Source organism: Syzygium oleosum, unplaced genomic scaffold (genome assembly GCF_021117445.2).
Source record: "Syzygium oleosum isolate NSW1041296 unplaced genomic scaffold, Sole_v2.1 Sole_v2.03, whole genome shotgun sequence".
Lineage (NCBI taxonomy): Eukaryota > Viridiplantae > Streptophyta > Magnoliopsida > Myrtales > Myrtaceae > Syzygium > Syzygium oleosum.
Window position 1 is genome coordinate 6,575,877 of NW_026607487.1, and position 19,838 is coordinate 6,595,714.

At 39.8% G+C, this 19,838-nt stretch overlaps 4 protein-coding genes across 6 annotated transcripts; 1 reads left to right on the forward strand and 3 right to left on the reverse strand.

Annotated features, from left to right (window-relative positions):
• Positions 1-3,103: 3,103 nt before the first annotated feature.
• On the reverse strand, positions 3,104-4,985 carry LOC115692659 (transcription factor MYB61-like). Its single transcript, XM_030619593.2, has 3 exons — positions 4,495-4,985; positions 4,266-4,395; positions 3,104-4,161 (listed from the first exon to the last, which is right to left on the reverse strand). Exons 1-3 carry the CDS (start codon positions 4,625-4,627, stop codon positions 3,204-3,206), a joined length of 1,221 nt encoding a protein of 406 aa, XP_030475453.1. The 5' UTR covers positions 4,628-4,985; the 3' UTR covers positions 3,104-3,203.
• A 1,671-nt stretch (positions 4,986-6,656) lies between these two features.
• LOC115692634 (transcription factor HY5-like) lies at positions 6,657-9,770 on the reverse strand. The gene is made up of 4 exons (XM_030619542.2): positions 9,495-9,770; positions 8,671-8,854; positions 7,092-7,248; positions 6,657-6,985 (listed from the first exon to the last, which is right to left on the reverse strand). The coding sequence occupies exons 1-4, from the start codon at positions 9,655-9,657 to the stop codon at positions 6,932-6,934; spliced, it is 558 nt and encodes a 185-aa protein (XP_030475402.2). The 5' UTR covers positions 9,658-9,770; the 3' UTR covers positions 6,657-6,931.
• Positions 9,771-12,538: 2,768 nt separating this feature from the next.
• On the forward strand, positions 12,539-16,268 carry LOC115692632 (chromatin structure-remodeling complex protein BSH). Of its 3 annotated transcripts, XR_008816192.1 has the most exons (11): positions 12,539-12,807; positions 12,977-13,065; positions 13,665-13,759; positions 13,860-13,931; positions 14,033-14,080; positions 14,211-14,294; positions 14,724-14,762; positions 14,879-14,961; positions 15,070-15,132; positions 15,538-15,745; positions 15,894-16,268. XR_008816192.1 is itself a non-coding variant. In XM_056309939.1 (10 exons), exons 1-10 carry the CDS (start codon positions 12,752-12,754, stop codon positions 15,575-15,577), a joined length of 669 nt encoding a protein of 222 aa, XP_056165914.1. In that variant the 5' UTR covers positions 12,539-12,751; the 3' UTR covers positions 15,578-15,746. The 3 variants fall into 3 exon arrangements, 2 of the variants coding, with proteins under 2 accessions (XP_056165914.1, XP_030475400.1); XM_056309939.1 differs by lacking the exon at positions 15,894-16,268 and having other exon boundaries at positions 15,538-15,746; XM_030619540.2 differs by lacking the exon at positions 15,538-15,745 and having other exon boundaries at positions 12,543-12,807.
• Positions 16,269-17,017: 749 nt separating this feature from the next.
• LOC115692635 (uncharacterized) lies at positions 17,018-18,038 on the reverse strand. Its single transcript, XM_056309940.1, has 2 exons — positions 17,769-18,038; positions 17,018-17,622 (listed from the first exon to the last, which is right to left on the reverse strand). Exons 1-2 carry the CDS (start codon positions 17,857-17,859, stop codon positions 17,501-17,503), a joined length of 213 nt encoding a protein of 70 aa, XP_056165915.1. The 5' UTR covers positions 17,860-18,038; the 3' UTR covers positions 17,018-17,500.
• Between the last annotated feature and the right edge of the window lie 1,800 nt (positions 18,039-19,838).

The following is a 19,838-nucleotide window of genomic DNA, read 5'->3' on the forward strand; positions in this document are numbered from 1 at the left end:
CAGCGAAGAACAAGCCGAGCAGTAGAATGAAACTATGGCCCGGTCACTTTCATCTGTAATGTGGTCCAAGTCTTGCATCAGTTCCAAATGGAACTTGCGATTTCTGGTGTTTTTTGGGAGAGGCTCATGGAAGACATTGATCCCATTTGTGGCCATTGAAACTGCCGTGGACCATGCCCTTCTTGCGGTGGTGGACGAAGTCAAAGGTAATATTCGAAATGCTTGTGGCAATCGACTTGTCTCAACAAACATTTAATGAACTTTAATTGAAGATTGATGCAATGCACCTTTCTCATGTATGAAGTTGGACTCTTATGAGATTAGAAGCCTATAAAGACACATACTTAGGAGTCCATTTGGTTGGTGGAGTTGTGGTCATAGTGTGACAATAAAATGATCCATCATTTGTGCTTTGTTATAAATATTATTTGACATATGATAAGAGTGGAAGGGAGAAAAGAAACAGGGATCGGGGTCTAATCGCTCCTACTGCACGGGACCGGGAAATCAAGTCTCGGGACAGCTAGTTATTAGAAACCGACAATGCTTCGTTGAACAAGTCAGCGACCAGTGGTTCCTGAGTACGTAGGCGGAGTTGTGGTCATAGCGTGACTATGAAATGATGTATCATGTGTATAATTTGACATATGATAAGAGTGTTAGGGAGAAGAGAAATAGGAATCGGGCTCCTCCTGCAAGCATTGTAATAGGCTGTAAACCTATGATAGACATGTAATGTGATAGCCTCTATTGTAACCAAATATATTGAAAAGTGTTCTCGTCTCCCAATTACAACCAATGTTTATTTCAATTGCTTGGTTGCAACTGGCAGGCAAAAAAAAAAAAAAACAGGAACTGATTGTAATTGGGAGACGACAACTTTCAGCTCGACGAGTTTCACACACACACACAAGTAGTTATGTCCAAGTATATTGAGTGAGAAAATCGCAAGTTAGATGAGTGTGATTCTTCAGTTTATTTTGAGTGAGAAATCCATTAGTTCACATCTGGGATATACCAATAAAAATTGTACGCATGTAGCGCCACCCTAATCTGCTGCCAGTAAAAAGCTGTCTGTGCTGTCTGTGTTAGTCGCGGTTCAAGTCCGTATGGTATCGAAACATGTCGTGTTAGTTCGAGGTATTGCAAGACTTATCTACCAGCAAGATAGCACATACAAAAATTCGAGGTGAGATTCATATGTAACACGTAACATAGATCAAGAAGTTAACTGCTCAACTCGATCCTTTACGGTCGATTAGAACTAACCTACACTAGAGTGACTTTCCTCAATAGTCACCTTGTTGTGATAATGATCGTGAACTGGATTTTAACTTGGTGAGTATTGAACCAGTCGTGCCCGGCGAATCTGGCAAAGTCGCATTCAAGAAAGTTTCTTTAATCGTCCTATGAATCGAGCGTGGCGGGCAAGGAGATTTTAAGACAATTGTCTAGTCATTCTACATGTTTTTGTATGGAAGTCAACCGTGCCTCACGTCCTATCCACATCAATTCTCTCTCGTCATTTTCAAATTTCATGTTTGCCAATGGAAACAAAAAAAAAACATATTAAAGATTCACGACCCAATAATGCTGTTCACATGCACAACACCATCTATCTACATATAAAAGTAGAGTTCTTGGAAGGTACACGTTTCATGATTTAGGAGAATTGAAATTTATCTAAGTTCTAAGAAAAATTATTCATATGTTATTCATATAGGTTTGGTTTATTCGACAAACCAAAAAAAGACCACGCGTGATTATGGACTTGCCATCACTCGCGAAATTGGTCGTAATGATGCAAATGATTCCCGGTTCAATCGTCGATGGCCCCCCATTTATCGAATCAGAGAAGTGGTGAGTTAGTCCGGCACGTGAAAATCGGAAAAAGCTTGTCGGACCATGAAAGTCAACATCCAATTATTACAAGCTTATGTTGTTTTAACCGGTTCACGGGATTTATGTCGCCCAAAAGAACATACCCACCACATATTTGCAATAAAATCTTGAAAGTGTCACGTTTAGTGCACAAAGAATGAACCAAACAATTGCTACGATAGAAAGAGCCAAGAGGACAGATTAGACTCACCCTTTGCTTTTAGTTGGATCTTTCTTGGTGGATTCTTCTTGCTCTTGAGTTCTCCCCCCCAACCAATTTTCACCACCATGAAGATAATGTTACCAACACATGGGAAACTGAAAGGATATGGAATGGACGGCTGTTGATGGATGAAATGTCACCATACAAGTAACAGAAAATGGAAAGAAATCTTTTGTTAGTAAATAGAAAGATAAGAACATATAGAAAAGGGGGTCATTACATGGAGGAAAAATAGAAAGCATCCACTGTCAGCATGTCCGTTTATAAATGAAATGACATAAAAAAAAAAAGGATTGAGGTAGATATCATGATGGGTACATATGTCAGAAGAAATTGCACAAGCAAAATGTTCACGAGGCGAGAAATTTTTTAGTGACCGGATTAATATCACGAAAAATCTCAAACTGATATACTTATGATAAATTAATTCAAAATTAATTTTTTGACAATCAAAAATCCCAAATCGGTACATCTGTAACAAATTTATGATCCGTTAGTTTCTGTTAAATTTTACCGTCAAATTGTTAAGTTGGAAGACACGTGACAATTGATGGGTGTACCAGTTTGGGGTTTTACCCTCTGTTTATCACTGGTGTACCAGTTTGTGGTTTTTTGTGGTATTAATCCAATTTAACGAAAATTAGCCGAGATTAAATTTGTCACATGTATACCGATTTTAGATTTTTAGTGATCAAAAAATTTGTCACATGTTAATTAGTTTGGAATTTCTCGTGATTTTAATCCTTTGTGGCAATACATTGTGTTATATATTCACGCGGTGAGAATTTTTTTTTAGTGACAATATCCATAAAACAGTAAAGCAACGCCCCCCTTTTGACATGATATACCCTTTCATAACCTCCATGGTTGCATGAAAATGAAACATGAAGATGAACAAGGCCCGCGTCTTTGCACGAAAAACAGTTCGGTTTCGACTTAGTCGCGTTAGATTGGGGTCGTGTTCAAATCGTGCTTTCGTATTGCATCAGAGATTGCTGCTCCTGAGGAATGGTCAGCCAACGAAGCCTCTTATTTCACATTTGTCACCCCAAATTAAAAATCTGTCAAGCTACATTGACTACGCAAGTTAATTACAAATCTAGTAATTCCCAAAGGCTGCAGCTAATCTCCTGATACCCTTGCAGTAAATATCTGAACCCCGTGAGGGCAGTTCTTGCTGCTGGTTATTCCCTTCAGCACAGGACAACTCTGAGATGAATCTTGCCTCTGACACAACCCCATTTGGTGGAGCCTGCTTTTCTTGACCCTGCACTGCGTTGGCAATCAGGAATGGCATGTTCAGATAGTCTGACCATTTCAAGTCCTCTGATTCGTTGCCACTGAAATTGGGTTGGTGGGTTTGCTCTTCTTCTTTCTCAGCATGCAAGTCCCAAGGGAAAGGGTTGCTCTGCAGTTCACTGTTTCTGATCTTCCCATTGGAGAAGAGGCTGAAATGGGGCTTCAAGCTCTCTTGGGGTTGTGCAGTCAATGAGCTAAAACCGTGAGACTCTGGTAAAATGGCAGGTGCTGAAGTGGAGTGGAAGGTGGACTTCGAATCAGAAAGCATGAGGTTGTGGGTCAGATATGGATCAAATGAATGTTCAGCACCTGAACCATAGTTTAGTTGCTGGAAAGGGAAAATATGGGTCGGTTCGACTGGGATCTTCTTGCCGAGGTCCGCGAACTTTTCTGCAAACAATTTTCTTGCAGGTGCGGGGTTGATCGACTTACCGGCGTACGGGTGGTGAATTTTCAAGCTTAAAGAACCAGTGAGTGAATATGGCTCCGCATTTGGTGAAATTGGCTTTCTTTCCACTGACTTGTGAGTGTCGACTTTGAGATAGTGCACAGAACTAAACCCTCCTGAGGTTCCGTCGCCGAAATTTTCTGCTTTCGGCGTCTTCTCGCCTTCTCTTCCGTTCTTAACCTCCGAAAGCGGCTTGTGAGTGTTGGGGTCAATGCCTTTGTGAATGAGCTTCTTCTTGATGCTGGAGTTCCACAGGTTCTTTATCTCATTGTCTGTTCTTCCTGGTAAGCGTGATGCAATTTGAGACCACCTGATAAAAAGAGAAAAGTTGAATATTTTTCAAGACCATCTCATGGAATTACAGGGTTCAAGAACCTATTAAAGTAAAAAATTCTTTTCCCCCCTTCTAAATACCTGTTTCCAAGAACAGCATGTAGCTCAATTATCAAGTCCTCCTCTTGTTGTGAGAATGTACCTCTCTTCAAGTCAGGCCTCAAGTAATTGATCCACCTCAATCTACAACTCTTCCCACACCTCTGCAATCCTGAAGGTGAAAGTGGGTTCTCATCAAATTGAAGGAACAAAGAAATCAAACCTAAGAATATGGCAAAGAATAAAAAGAGAAGAAATTTTGGCTAATTACCAGCTAGTTTAGGCACAGAGCTCCAGCAACCATGCCCGTACTTGGTGATATGTCTAACAAGCTTCTCATCTTCTTCTGGAGACCACAAGCCTTTCCTTAGCTTCTGCTTGTAACAGCAAGAGTGCCTCCCCATTTGAGGCAAATTGGTAGCTGCAAAAATAAAAAGAAGATAATACCAACAAACTGCTTAAAGGGACTTGTCAGAAGCAATCAGACCCTTTTTTGTTTGGGAACTGCTATGTTCTTTTGGGGAACGGGATGATTGCTGAATTGGAAAGGAAGGAAACGTTAAAAAGGAAAAAGTAACAGCAACAGTGATGGTGGTGTTCAATCATACACGAGAGAAGTGAGAGGTCATGGTCACGAGGGTGATGGGCTACACAAGGGCAATCCAATTTAAATAGCGTCTCTCTCTTTTTCTGCTTTTTTAATTGGTGCCACAGTGAATCACTTCCAAATGTTAAATGGAAGGAAGTGATTTTGGTTATAAGTACCTGGGTTCTCAATTTCACGCCTTCCAACAACTCAGGGGAGGTAAAGAGCCATGCATCGCTCGGGAGCTGACGAATATCGAAGTCGCACGCCACATAGCTGACATAGTGTCACCGTCCAATCGCAATTCCTCGTCGGGGTGATAAAAGTCCTTTCTATGGCGCTTCACTTTCTCCGAGTTGTCATTTGGATTTCATTGAAAGCGAAGTTACACCAACAAAATTCACGTTCTTGGACTTCTTATCATGTGAAATTGTTTATTAAGTTAGTAGTAATAAGCAGGGAAGGAGAGGAGGCTTACGGAATCAGCAAGGAATATTTGGACTTCTTTTAAGGCTGCTCCAATTATTGGAAATGTCCACCAACTGCTGAGCTCAAAAGATTCCAAAGAGTTGCATATAATAGACAGATCAAATTGATGATGAGAAAGGATGAGTAAAATATCAATTCTAAACTGGATTCTTGTGGGAACGTTTGATGCTCTTGGAAACTCAACTGTTCCTTCTTCTGTTCTCAGCCCTTTCATCTTTGCTGTAGCCAGCTATGCATGATTACTCTTTATCATCTCTAGAAGCAGAAAGTGAGCTCTTGCTATTTCTGCTAAAGAAATAAAGACAAATTTGCTGTACCATCCTTGAGTTTTTTGCTGATTTACACAAATGGCCTTGTATGCTTTTTTAGAATGTGTTAGGTCAACAGAGTTTTCTAAGGCATTTGTTAGCTATACTTCTCAAATTTGTTGAGAGGTTCACTCCCAAGGGTTAGCATTTCACGGAAGTAGCATTAGAAGCGGAATGTAACAGCGAATGGTCTGTGATTGTCCACCATGGTGAAAGACCACAAATCTAGAGCCAGATAGGAGGTGATCTACCATGGACAACCTCGGACTCAGGGGAAATGACTTTCGATTAGAGGCCTTCGACCTTTGGTCTGGGGTTCAGAAGCTGCGGGGAGAGAGAGAGAGAGAGAGAGAGAGAGAGAGGAGCTGCAATAAGGAGGGAGGCTACTCTGGCGCTGGTGCTGGCGGTGGCTAGAGGAGGCTATGCCGGAGAGAAGGCTGGTTGTATTAGTTGTGCCTGCAATGGGCAGTGGGAAGAGGAAGAAGGAGAAAAAAGAAAGCAAAACACAAACCGAAACAAATAAGCCATAAGCCCCTTCAAATCACCAAAACCAAAACTATCAATTATGTGGACAGTCTAGTTTACCATCCTTAAGTATAGGAGATCCATAACTTATCAAAAATATACATGAAATGCCATAGTAATATATCAAAAAACCCAGTGCCCATCAAGCACTTGAAGTGCATGTCAATGATAATTTCCTATCACCTCATATCATATCAATGAAAATTCTTTTGGAGAGAGAGAGAGAGAGAGAGAGAGAGAGAGAGAGATGGAGAGGTCCAAGGTCTTAGTAAGGTGATTGTGAAATCTTTTAGCTGCAGTTCATCGCCGACGGAGATGAAAAGGTTAGACGTCCGTGTACGTGGGCACCCCAAGGCCCACAGATCCGACGGTAAAGAAAAAACTTAAAAACGATTGTGACAAAGGGGTGCTTTGTCTCGTCAAAACCCTTTGTTCTTTTCATGGGTAGATGCGAAGTGTTGTTACCAGCTCCTTCCCAACCTCAAAGGCGCCAAATGCTCTGTTTGTCAAGCATTGCCCTTGCACTTTAACGGAATCACACAATTTACTCAGAATTGCAGCCAACATGGTTCATACAAAACGCTTGGAAGTAGATTAAAACGGTATGCGTCTTCTGCTTGCGCCGTTGTAATGTTGTTCATTTTACGGTTTGGAAGATCTAACATGAGGTTAATTCAAGCTTCACTTCTATATCTAGACTAGAGCTGTAATAACTTCTGATCTGTTCTTGCGATTCCGGCTATAATACGACGGGTCAGAAACGGTTATCTCGAGCTTCTAATATAACCCAGATGAGAACACTATTGCTTTGACTCTGCACTCTCATCGACTTTAGGTCGGGTGTTCATGAGAACCTGGGATGGAAATAAAGAACGACGAAATCAATAACTCATGGGATGCTTTTGAAAGGGAACGGCAAGAAGTTCGCCGGCAAAACAGAAAGGATGGGGATGATCCGACCTTCCTTAGCATGGTGTTTTCGTTGATCAAAGTCGAGATCTTCTCCTCCAGCTTCGAGTTTTTGTCTTGCAACTCGCTGGCTCTCGATTCCAGGTCGTTGACATACACCTTCTTCCTCTCGCGCGCTTGCTGAGCAGAGACTCTATTCCTCAGTAACCTGCCGTGATTCAAAAAAAAAAAAACGAGTTTTTTGAGGCAACAAGCTCTTTTTTAAGGCTTAAATTCGACATGTATTATAACCAGCTCCCGGCAACCACAGTGAAATCAACTAGGAGAAGGGCAGAAACATGAACCACCACAAAAACATCGTCGGATGTGACCAGGATGGATACCTCATAATAAAAAACTAGCAGTTCGCCCTATTAATCTTCCAGAGCCCAAATAGCTCAATTATCCCCTAGGAACTATTTGTGTCAATGGATTCGTCTGATCCAAAACTTGAGATGACCAAAACTTGAGACAACGTGGGAAGTCCCAAGAAAGATTCATAAGTGATTGTTAATGGAGTTGAAGTTACCAAGTTTTGGGGAGTCGGTATCAATTTATGCCTAATTGCTCCACAGGTCATTTCTCCAACCACATTTAGCTAGACGAAGCAGAGCCAATCCGAATTGATCTTGTAAGAGATCTGCTACAAAACGGATACGTTTATTCTTTAAATGATTCATACCGTCAAGTGTACGAATTCTGAACAATTTCAACGAAATCTTGCAATTTCTTAGTTTATATGTTCAACTCTAATACTCTTATGTATTCCTCTATTCGTAGAGTACATTGAATGTACAGAAATGGCTATAGCATATACGTAGCGGTTTTCCAAGGAGCGACGACAAATAACAAAATCTTACCTTGGCAAGTCACATACTGTACACTTACAATAGCTCGTGCTTTTTTTCATTTTAAACATATTTTCACTTTGACTTTATTGACTCATTTCATATCATGGTTGAAGAGTTTAAATTAGATGATAGGGTTTATTATTCAAATTTTATTGCTTGTTATTTAAGAAATCTTTCAATACATATTTCTAAAGAAGATGGTGATTGATAGAGTGATCATCGATCATAATCTCCGTTATGAGTACTTTGTGAGATTACATTTAATGTTGAGATCGGACCTGCAGATTTACTTATGATTTGCTTCTCTATTAGCTCATTGCCAATCAGAATTAGCCTCCTAACTGGGATTATTTTCTTCGATCGGGCCTTCACAAGGCTAAGAAAACAAGATTAGGAACTTCGACAGTGAATCTGTAGCCACTTTGACAGGAAGCAAGATTAAGCTGATATATTGGAACCGTGTTTAAATGTACGACTACACATTCTGCAAGTTGCTACAAAGTCATAACCCAAAAGTTGGTGTCCCGTCCTCCATCTAAAGGGAAATATCAAATTCTGTACGTGTAGGTCGATTCAATCGATGCGTGGAAATAAGCAACTGAGGTTGCTTTGCCACTAGATTTCACTAGGGAATGACTCCGAGCAGATCACCGAGTTAAGCAAAACCGTGTTCATATTCAAACTCAACTGTGTAAAAGCCAGCAGAATCTATGATCCACGGAGGGCAAAAAGGGACATACCTCTTGAGCCTCTTATACTCCTTGTCGACAGGGTTCCGTCCCCTCCGTCGCTTCCCCGGAATCGCCGTCTTAGCCTGATCAGCTTCCTGCTGCTCACCGACATGGACACTGTCGTTCCCTGTAGAATTCACAGCCGGTCCAGCCTCCATGTCCGGAACCGTGAACAAGTCCTCGTCGTTTTCCTCTGAACCCAACAACCAAATCTCAAAAGAAGAAACGGAATTTTCTAGCACAAAAATGAAATTCCAGCATTGATCGAATGCGCACCACCATTGTCGATTAGGCATACATGTATTGGTCGAGCCACGATACATGTTAAGATTTCAAATACATACGGCACGCACTGCTCTCTCTAATACCCCAAATTAACGAAGCCAATTAGTTGTGCACTGTCCAACATGGCATCAGAACCAGTAGAGTTCATGCCCACTTCTTCGATTCACCTGATATCCCGATCTAATAGTTCGACGAGTTACAGAAATCGACACACGGCCATCGGATAATCTGTGCATTTCGGAGACCAACTATACTCCAAATTAGAACACTAATCTTCTCATAAATCAGCTGCTGCTGCAATTACATGAGTGATCTATTCTCTTCCATGCATATACACAGACCTGTGCTCTGATTATGAGTCAGTGAGAGACTATTCGGGTGCTCGGAAAGAGCTGAACACCTCCATTACCAAAAACATGCTAATACAAAATGAAAACCCGAATAATCTCATCGCCAAAAGGGTCCTAACCCAACACGTTCAGCCAAGAAACGCCAACAAGAGAAAGAGGAGAAAAAGATGGAAAACAAGAGATGCAATAATCACAGACCTCTCTTGTTCTTCTTCTTGTGGGCGCAAGAAGGAGAGGTGAGATCGTTCCCATCTTGCCTAGTCCTCCAAGAAGAAGAGGAAGACGATCCAGTTGGCTCCATTCCCACCTGGACCGAAGCTACGTCGACCTTGCTGCCATCTCCATGCCTTTGTGCAGACATTTTCCGCAAGCTCCGCCTCAGCGTTTGTCAACGATGCGACCTAAGCGCATTCGAAACTCCGCTGTTTGTTTAATTTTTCTTTCTTTTTGAGCACTTATTTCTTTCTGTGGAAGTGACTGTTCGAGTGCTTGTGGAATACGGAAGAGGGGAGAAAATAGGGGGAGAGAGTTTGGCTCAAGAACGAACACGTTGATGCATGGAGAGCCGCCACTTTTGTTTCAGCTTCTACTGCTCTTGTCACTTCCTTTCGGATTAATCCAGAATCCAAAGTCAGTCGTCCACTGTTTGTCCTTTCTTTTCATTTTCTTATCATTTGACTTTTGGGCTTGTGTTAAGGAAAACTCTAAATGGTTCACTGATGTTTCTTTGTTAAAAACCCGTTCAAGTTTCGTGACATTACTCTTGACTGTAAAAAATATATATTTTTATTTATCCTACCACTATCTCTCCTATTTTTTACCTGTTGAAATACGTAGGAGTCGAATTCCACACCTATGATATTAGTATCTTCATTTTCTAATCCTTTTACCAGTAGGGTCACATGCCTATCGACGTATGTCAAAGAGATTCGTTAGCTTGCTAGGAATGTTATGAAGATTCTTCATCTGATTATTCACCCACTATTATACTTGTGATTCTACACCCCCGGAATTTTGCTAGCTCCTGATGTAGAAATCAGATTCTCAATTTTTGAGGATTGGAGGGCACGTCATCTAGAAAATGTACCAATCTATTAAAGCAAATGACAGTGGTGGAGACATGACGAGCTATTCATATGAATAATTTAAATAATTTAGATGGGTCATGTTTGTTTCGCAAAAAATAAATAATTTGAAATTTTTTTAAAAAATTATTGTTTATATCGCTTACAAAAATGAATGCACTAGAAATATTTTCATCATCTACAAAGATATATAGACGTAAATTGTTATCGACAATGAAAATATTTTTCATTAACTAATTATTTCAGGTAATACAAGCGATTATTTTTAAAAAATATATTTTTCAAATTATTTATTTTAGGCAAAATAAACGTGATTAAACATGATTGGCTTCCTTACATACGTTAGGTCTATAGTGATTTATCAGCAACTTTTTTCTCTTTTCCTCCTTCACCACACGGCTAACGCTTCCCTACCTCTCAGGTCTCTCATTCCCACCAACTGCCCGCACTTTTACATACACCCTCAGAAGACCACCGTCCCACCCACCGTCACACCGGAAAGATCGCCGCCGCCGCCCATAAAGATCGTCGTGCCACCATGACACCGCTACCCACGAATTGCCGCCCCGCCATCTCCCACGAAGATCGCCATCGGTGAACATGAGCTCTCTCCTCTAGATTTTGCCCTCTCTCACTCTAGTGTCCAACTTCACAAGCAGCAGCGAGCCCGCCGTGTTTATTGTTTTATTTCAAATTGTAAAGTTTGCTTTCTAAAATTTATGTCTTTGAAATTAGAAAAACATAGGGCTAATTTAAAAAAAAAACACCAACTTTACCTTGAGTAACAATTTTGGTTCGAACTTTTTTTTTCTAAATAAAAATCACTAACTTTTACTTGAATCCCAAATCTTGCCTCCGTTAACCAAAGCTTGAGATCTTGTAGATTGTTACAAGCATTTTGGCAGGGCACAGCTTTAGAATTTCCTTCGCTATACTTCCCAACAAAATCCATTTAATAATGTCCATCACTAGAGCCTGATATATTAAATGAGATCAGTTGATTAATGTCCATTCGATGTAGACTTTGAAGTTTGTGGAGGAGGGGGCTTGGGCTTCTTGAAAAAAGGTTTTGATCGTGAGTTCAGCAGATCTCGTCTATGGCGTCTCTCGATGGGTGGTGGTCCACAACTTTTAATTACGACGAAATGGTGGAAGCTGGCCGGAAAGATTCAATCTGGACTTGCTGGTGAAGTGAAAGACACCATGAACAATTTCACCGTTATTTTTTAAGTTGTGGCTTAGATAGAAAGAAATTGAATAATGCTTTAAATTCAGCTAGCAAGCAACGTGGATTTATTACTGAGATCGAAACGTTAGACAATTAACAATTCCAAGTCAACAGGGTTAGATTTAAGATTTAAGTGAAAGTTGGTGATTTTTTTATAGACAAAAAAAAGTTCAGGCCATAATTATCACTCAAGCTAAAATTAGTGCTTTTTTTTTTTAAAAAATTGACAAAAAAGCATAATTAAAAACATACCTTCATTTAGATCCAATGTTCAGTTACGTATTTATATTTTTGATTAATACCATTAACATACCTTTAAACAACACCCCACATTAAATTGTCCCTCCTTACAAACCCAATTTACCATATTACTTAGGATTTGGCCGTTTGGTTTTTAGTGCTTTTAACGAGTGTGAGAATTTATGATTTGAGGATTAACATTTTGGAGAAAAATTGCATTTCCGTAAATAGGGAGACAAAGATATTTAATGTAAATGTGCAAAGTGGACTCTCAAGGTAATGTATGTTTTTGGTATTTGTCTAATTTAAAACTTTTTTTAATGTGTTTTGTATTCTTGTTACTATCGTGATTTTTATTAAAAAAAGAGTGAAAAAAATGAGAAATAAATTTCGGGCTTTGGCTCAGTTTGGCCCCGAAGTAGCCCGGTCCCGTTCGATCCTAACCGAAGTGCACTAGTTGGCGAAGTGATCGGGGCCGTGCCGATTCAAAAGCCCGTACGGCCTGTCTTCAAACTCGACCCACCTTCCCTTCCGATACTTTTATAAACTCCGACTTCGCTCGATTTTAACTAATAAACTAGCTCATTATACGAATTTGGAAGAAACTTTTTCATTCTATCCTCAGGAAGGTCTGTCTCAAACCCTCCGGACAATTTGGCATCAGAGGAGCCCCTGTCTATAAGATAAAATCAAGAAACCTAGTACCAGTTTTCTATTTAGACAGCGCGCATGTAAGTTTTTTCCTTCACCCAATAGGCCCGTTGCTTCCTGCAGTTGCCGCTTGAAGTGAGCTCCCTCGTGCGCGCCGCTCTCTCTCTCTCTCTCTCTGTTTCTTTCCCACCAGCGAGTAAAGAGAAGAGAACGAAGCAGAGAAGAGAATACGTTGGAAGTCTACATATTCGATGCCAATGAAACCCCTGCCTTCTTCTTCCGCCAGAGTCCCCGTCAAGTTCAAGATGTGAGTTGGTCCCTTTTTCTTTCTTCTCCTCCTCCTAGTACGAATCTTTGCATCTTTCAATTTGTGCTCTTTCGAACGTGTGAGGCTATATCAGTCGCGAAAACTGAAAACCCTTCAATTTCTTGGTTTTTTTTTTTTTTTGTTTCTTTGGGTTGCCCCCCCGGGAAAGCCCGACGGCTGATAATCTGGTGCCGATCCGACTGGACATTGAAATCGACGGGCAGCGTTACAGAGACGCTTTCACTTGGAACCCTTCAGGTAATTCTTGATCTTTAATCTTGGGTTTATTCTGAAATTTCGAAATCTTGAAGTTGTTTTCCTTCTGAATTGGGTCTTCAATTGAGCGGCTTGAAGAGGGTTGAAGATGGTTTAAGCTCGATAAAGGGTGTTTTCGATTTGGGCAGGTTATGTTTGTTGTGTTGAAGCTACAACTAAAAGTGACTGGAACAAAAATAAATAAATGTAACTCCGCAGGCTGGAAATGAAGACGGTCACTTAACAGAAAAATATAGTATTTCTTGAGAATCATATCACTGGCTTTTTCGGAATTAGCTTTAGCAGAACTAGGCTTGTTGCAGTTCCGCTTGTTGAACTCCAAATTATTCAACAATTTTGCTCTATAGTGCTTGTATATATTGGTATGTCATGGGTGTTCTGCAATTTTCTTTTGTAAATTTGACATTCTTGTCAATTTACAACTTTAAGTAGCTTTTGGGAACTGATCTTTTGTCGACTATAGTCTGCAACCCTGCAGTTAATTCTACATGTAATGTGAAGTGAACTGATGAACTTCGTGGACAAGTAGCTGTATTTCTCTCACGTGCTTTTTCCATTTATTTATTTTTTTGATGGTGTAGATCCTGATTCGGAGGTGGTAGTGTTTGCGAAGAGAACGGTGAAAGACTTGAAGCTTCCTCCAGCATTCATAACACAAATTGCTCAGTCCATTCAAGTAAGCAAACTATGGCAGTTTTGCCGTTCGTTTAGTTATATTGACACATCTGTCCAAGATTTAACGAAAAAAATATTTGTTGATTTGCATTGTTAATCAGTCTCAGTTGGCCGACTTTCGCTCATACGAGGGCCAGGACATGTTTGCTGGAGAGAAAATTGTGCCGATTAAGGTTCTTCCCATCCCTTATGTTTAAGCAGTGATTTACCTGTTTGGATGATAAAATGATATTCAAGCATGACAGTGCCTTGCTTTTTTTTTTTTCTTTTCCAGCTTGATATGCGAGTGAATCATACTCTCGTAAGAGACCAGTTTTTGTGGGTAAGGTTAAGAATCTGCCCATAGCATCGTAAGGCTTATGCGGTCCTTGCTTTGTTGTCTTAGAGGTTCTGTCTTCATTAATTTGTTGTCTTCGAGTCTCAGTAGTGATTTTGATCTTGATGAATTTCAGGACTTGAACAATTTTGAAAGTGATCCTGAGGAGTTCGCTAGAACTTTTTGTAGAGATATGGATATTAAAGACCCAGAAGTCGGGGTAAGAGAAACTAGTCTACTACAGCAGCTCAATCAATTAAAGATGAATTTGCCAGATATAAATGTGCTTATGAGAAAGTAGAGCTGCAAAAAGGAAGATGAATGAAACAAAGAGAGAGACGAGTGGAGTAATTGTCTGAAGTATTTACATCTAATTGACTGCAAGTTGATATAGTTTAGGCCTGATCTGAATATGCTTTTATCGCGGTGGAATTTAGATTCTTTCGATATTCTGGATTACTTAAAATGGAAAAAACCATGTACAGAAAGAGATCTCTTTGCTACCTTTTGGCTTGACAAGACATGATTTTCTACTTTAACTCTCTCTCTCTCTCTCTCTCGCGTGCACACACACTCACACATACATATGCATCGGTTACATTTTGACTCATGGCATTATGCTAAGTGTTGTTTGTTTCTTTTCCTGCAGCCAGCAATTGCCTTTGCAATTAGGGAACAACTGTATGAGGTAATATTTATGTGGCTTGATGATCTGTTACATGTCTTTTTCCTGCTTTCTTGGTTCATCTTGAATGTGAAGGGTTGTTTCGATGCATAAGCATGATACAATGTCCAATGTGTCAGATTGCTATTCACAATGTCACTTCAGCTAGAGAAACCAGAATAAGCAAGAAGGGTCGCCGGGGTTTTGAATATGTTCCGGCCAGGTTGGTCGCTCACATCATGTTCTCCCGTGGTGTCATCTCAAAATCGATTCAAGTGCAATATTGATGCATTGTTTCTTGCTCATTCTCTACCTCTTTTCTCCATGACAGTAAAGCAGGTGGTATCTCATTGGACTTGGTTAAATATTTTGGACACAAAACGAGTGTCATCCGGTAAGTCTTTTATCCTCAACTTAGTTCATATAAGGAGCCTTTTCTGTTCCGATCCACATATTGTTAAGTCATGTTGAAATGTGTTCCACAGTTTTGTATGTCCAATTACTATCCAAAGTCTCCCTCACTTGACTGAGATCTGACTGTGCTGTATTAACTCATGGCTCCCACAAACATGAGTGAATATGTTCTTTTCCCTTAATCCTTTTAATTGGCACTGGAGTTTGCACTAACTGCCTCTTTATTTCTTGCTTACACTGTACTTCTTTGAAATGTCAAAATCTTTAATCTACGTTGCTCTAATCACTACTTAGGTTTACTAGAGCAACATTCGTAAGATTCGATAGCAACCTTAATGAGGTCTTTCCTAAACTTGTCACTGTCATTTCCTTGTATCCAACTCAGTCCTTCAAAGCTCTTCATCAGACTGTGCATTGTCACCTGATTTTGAAGCTATCAAGGAGCTCTTCCAATTTTATCTGAGATTAGGAATGGCGAGTAAATGGGCTTCTGGGTCTTGGAAACTATCCAAAGTGCATTTTGTGATATCGGTGTGAAGCGGCGACTAAAAAGCTCTGCTTTAACGGGTCTACTGCTGGCAATTATCTTTATGGTGTCAAGAACTCGTTCCTTCTTACTCCTCAACCGGTTTAATTATTGTTGCAGAATCATTATTGTCTACAGTTCCAAGTTGATGATTGAAAATTCTCATAATCTTGGCAAGGAAGATACTTATTGTGTTTGGTTCCTTTATGCTTCAGGAAAAGAAAGGACTGGGACGCATTTGAGCCCATTGTCGATATACTCTCGAGCGAGGAAGTAGATGCCCTTGAAGCAAGAGAAGGGAAGACTACTCGGTGATGTGCATTTGTGACATTGTGTGTTTATTAACCAAACGAATGCAAGATGATGCATTCGAGAGGCTATCTGTTTAATCTCGAGTAGAGATTTCTGTCTGTTCAATTCAATGTGCATAGGTTAGTTAGCCCATTCTGTTGGCCAAGCTCAAAACTGGATGAAGATCAAATCAGTGGATGAAGATCCATTTAGACTAGCCATTTCATTGGCTTTGGACTTTTGATCATTTGGTCTTGCAATTTTGGGCAGAGAGCCAAATCTACATTCGCATTTATTCATGCATTGGCTGTACTCTTTTACTTTGCTTCGAAATCTTAAGCGCACATTTGGCTTTGTGCTTAACATCCATGTCCAGTTTATATGTCTGTATTTGATTTTATTCTCCACGATGCGAATCCCGGCCACAGCTAAGTCGGCAATTGGCTTCGTGTATATTAGGCAGGCCGACTGTACATATTTCGGAGACTGGTTTTAGTACTCATTTCGAGGGGAAAGTGTGAAACGGGAAATATACCATTGAACTTAATGGCTACAATAATCCGATTTGGACTCAGCCTAGAAAAATCACGGCAAGGAATTGCTAGCTTAATTAGTAGCTCTATTATAGAGTGACCAAGGTTAATCGTTTGACGAGCTTAAACTACATATTAGATGTTAGTAGGTTATAATTTGATTGATCTGTATTACATTTCCATGTGCGAGAGTTAAAATTATCAAGTCGATTCAAGAACACGTGCATAAGATTAATATACTTTCTTTGGTTCAATTATCAAAATACTTTCTAAATAAAGAGCCAAGAGCAACTTCCACTCTTTTTGGTGAGGAACCGTCTCTGTCTGGTCCAACACTCATCTTTATCATCACGTTTCCTCACCATACGAACTGATCATGTGGTCTGCGCAATTCAATCTTCCAGATGCATGCCTCTTGCACGGAAGATAAGGACTTCCAAAATTCAATCAAGGTGGGCATGGACCATGAACAATTTTTGGTCCCAAATAAGACAGAAATGATAATAGAAAAGAGGAAAAAGAAAAGAGCATATTCATCCGTGCATCAAAGACAAATTTCTCCATTAAAATCTCGCCATGATCTTTCACACTAATCATGGGGATTCATTCCCTAATCACCTAACATGACTCCAACAACAACAAAACCACCCAAAGAAAAAGAGAAACACAGCAAAATCAGGCACTAGAAGGGGGCATCTCTCCCTCTCTCTCTCTCTCTCTCTCTCTCCCTCCCTCCCTCTTTTTTTCTTTTTTAAGTTTTATGTGTTTGTTTCTCCTTCATTTTGGGTCTTTCTTCATCTTGCCACGCCTTCTGAAACACACCCACAAGGTGAATACCAGCACAGCATGTACAGATGGATTTGCAAGATCAGAGACTCGAAAACACTACACTACATACACAAAATTCACATAAGAGTGATTTTGTGGACGGGGGGGGGATGGGGGGGGATGTGGGGGTGTGGGGGGGCGGGGGAGTTGGGCAATGGAGAGAGGCTAAATCAAGAAGTCATGTTGCAATGTGGAGCCTTGGACTTGTCCAAGATTGACCACATCACCTGAACATCCTCATATGCGCATGCCATCACCTCACCCTGCAGATCCATGACACTCTTCTCCTGCCCTGCAAGTGAGAGCACAAAAGCATCAACCCAATGAAGTGAACCCTCCGAATAAGCTTCTTTAGGTGATCCCAAACTTCAAGATGAGTATCTCTTGATAATTTTAATTTAACCAAGGAGAGAGAGAGAGAGAGAGTTTCTTGTTTACCTTCTTGGGACTTCTTCTCTTTTGGCTGTTGATTGAAGAAAGTGCAGGCTTTCCTAAATGGGGTGGTGATGGTTTTCTTCCAAGAAGCCATTTCTTTGGACTTCCTTGTGTTTCTACAGGAACAATATATACACAATAATGAGAGAGAGAGAGAGAGAGAGAGAGAGAGAGGAGAGAGAGAGAGGTGCAAGATCCGTGAGATGAGCTTAGAGGAACATCACTCCTTTTTTTAAATTTTCTTATCTCAAAGGTTGAGAAGCGCGACCAGTGAGAGGGCACATGGTGGGAAGCTACTCAAACAGAGAGAGAGAGAGAGAGAGAGAGAGAGAGAGAGCCAAACATGTGATTCATTTTAATATCTTCTGTCTGAATGTGACGTATAAGAAGATGGGCCTATCACTTCTCCTCCCCCACTCCTCTCTGCCATATGAAGTCAAGAAATGACCTTTTTCATGTTTTTAACCCATTTGCTTCCATCCCTGTCCTTCTACTTCTTCTTAGTTGATGGTTGAAAATTGGGCGTACTTGGATCCTCGGTATTTGGTGAGGTAAAAATGACGTTGTTTGTCTTTCGGGGAGAGATTTGGAATACCCTCTTATTTTGATATTCAGAGGTTTGGATGAAGTCTTTTAATGACATCTTCAGGTCTACTAGTTATTATTAGTTGATGGTTGAAAATTGGGTATGTGTGAGAGAATTTACACATTAGTGTTCTTTAAGGGGCAACATGCAAGTACTTGCTTTGATATGAAGTTAGAATTTCAAACTTCATTGGACCTCAACTCGATGAATTTGCAGGATTTTATGAACTTCATTTCGATCCTCTAACCAACCAATCCCCTTAGGATACCGATCTCGAAAATCTCTCGCACAACAAGTGTCGCTAAGTGTCGTGTCTCTTATGGGGGCAGAATTGAAGCCGATCCAAAAATTCGAGATGCAATTCAAAGTCCTTAAAGGGATCGGTGAAATTAGAAAAACCCGTGAGGTAAATTATGTTTGGTGATCAAAATTTTGTGGGTTCATCGTATCATCTGAATTTTGTTTAAATGTTATCGTTATACTAATTATAGTAAAGCGAGCTTTGCTAATCCCTTGATTAATTTGATTTGATTCTATTCAAAGTATAGGATTTTCTCTTAACGTTAATAATGAATTGAAATGACTTTTTATCAGATGCATTATTGAAAGGCAAACGTATATCGTATATCGAACACCCTTTGTATTGAGCAATTATTTGGCCAAAAAATAGGAAAAAAAAACTTATAAAACTAATTATTTTTTTCTTTTTTGCGAGCCAATTCCATGATGAAATCAAGTAAAATGTTCTTTAGAAGTTGCTTCATCAAGGAAAAAAAAGAGTACCATCAGATTCGCTGATGTCAGGAGCATGGATCTACAATAAAAATCATTGGCAGGTTCTTGATTTTCTTTCACATTAGAGGCTCATGTGATCTCCACATGTTTTGGCATGAAAGCGAGGACTGAATTGGACAGGGATATGATGTGGGGCCCAATATGTTCTCCTAACAAAAATTTACAAACAAAAAGAAATCATAAAATAGCAAAATTAAAATTAAAATATTACAAACAAAGAAATCATAAAATAACAAAATTTTATAAAAAAAATATTACAATCTCAATGTATTAACTTTTCTCATAAGTGTATCATCAAATTCAGAAAAATAAATTTCCGTTTATAAACTATGTTTTATATAGAGTTTCATGGGTCGCTCGTCAACATGATTCGAATATGAATAATTTTCACTACTCACCTTGGGATGGATCAAGTGGTAAGGACGTTTTCATGTTTTCAATTCATGAACCAATGGTTGTGAGTTTGATTCCAACTTTGGGGAACTCGGATTTCAATTGTGCTGAATTTCTGTGTTAGTTCCTCTTTGGATGGCCAGATAATTACGATCATACCCATGATTCATAAAATGAAAGGAAAATTTTTACTAGGGTCGACTATTTTGGGCTATATTTCACTGTGGACAGAATAATGGGGATTTACTTGGATATAAATTATAAAAAAATATTTCGCCACTAATATCCGACTTTAATGT

What these genes read in the sequence shown, in the direction of transcription:
- LOC115692659 (XM_030619593.2), bottom strand. Translation starts at nt 4,627, where the DNA reads ATGGGGAGGCACTCTTGCTGTTACAAGCAGAAGCTAAGGAAAGGCTTG. An exon ending in CTCTGTGCCTAAACTAGCTG is followed by an intron (nt 4,396 to 4,494) that starts GTAATTAGCCAA and finishes TTTCACCTTCAG; the next exon opens with GATTGCAGAGGTGTGGGAAG. An exon ending in CATGCTGTTCTTGGAAACAG is followed by an intron (nt 4,162 to 4,265) that starts GTATTTAGAAGG and finishes TCTTTTTATCAG; the next exon opens with GTGGTCTCAAATTGCATCAC.
- LOC115692634 (XM_030619542.2), bottom strand. Translation starts at nt 9,657, where the DNA reads ATGTCTGCACAAAGGCATGGAGATGGCAGCAAGGTCGACGTAGCTTCG. An exon ending in CAAGAAGAAGAACAAGAGAG is followed by an intron (nt 8,855 to 9,494) that starts GTCTGTGATTAT and finishes TGTTGGGTTCAG; the next exon opens with AGGAAAACGACGAGGACTTG. An exon ending in GAGTATAAGAGGCTCAAGAG is followed by an intron (nt 7,249 to 8,670) that starts GTATGTCCCTTT and finishes GAATCACGGCAG; the next exon opens with GTTACTGAGGAATAGAGTCT.
- LOC115692632 (XM_030619540.2), top strand. Translation starts at nt 12,752, where the DNA reads ATGCCAATGAAACCCCTGCCTTCTTCTTCCGCCAGAGTCCCCGTCAAG. An exon ending in AGAAAATTGTGCCGATTAAG is followed by an intron (nt 13,932 to 14,032) that starts GTTCTTCCCATC and finishes TTTCTTTTCCAG; the next exon opens with CTTGATATGCGAGTGAATCA. An exon ending in TTTGAATATGTTCCGGCCAG is followed by an intron (nt 14,962 to 15,069) that starts GTTGGTCGCTCA and finishes TCTCCATGACAG; the next exon opens with TAAAGCAGGTGGTATCTCAT.
- LOC115692635 (XM_056309940.1), bottom strand. Translation starts at nt 17,859, where the DNA reads ATGGCTTCTTGGAAGAAAACCATCACCACCCCATTTAGGAAAGCCTGC. An exon ending in AGAGAAGAAGTCCCAAGAAG is followed by an intron (nt 17,623 to 17,768) that starts GTAAACAAGAAA and finishes TCTCACTTGCAG; the next exon opens with GGCAGGAGAAGAGTGTCATG.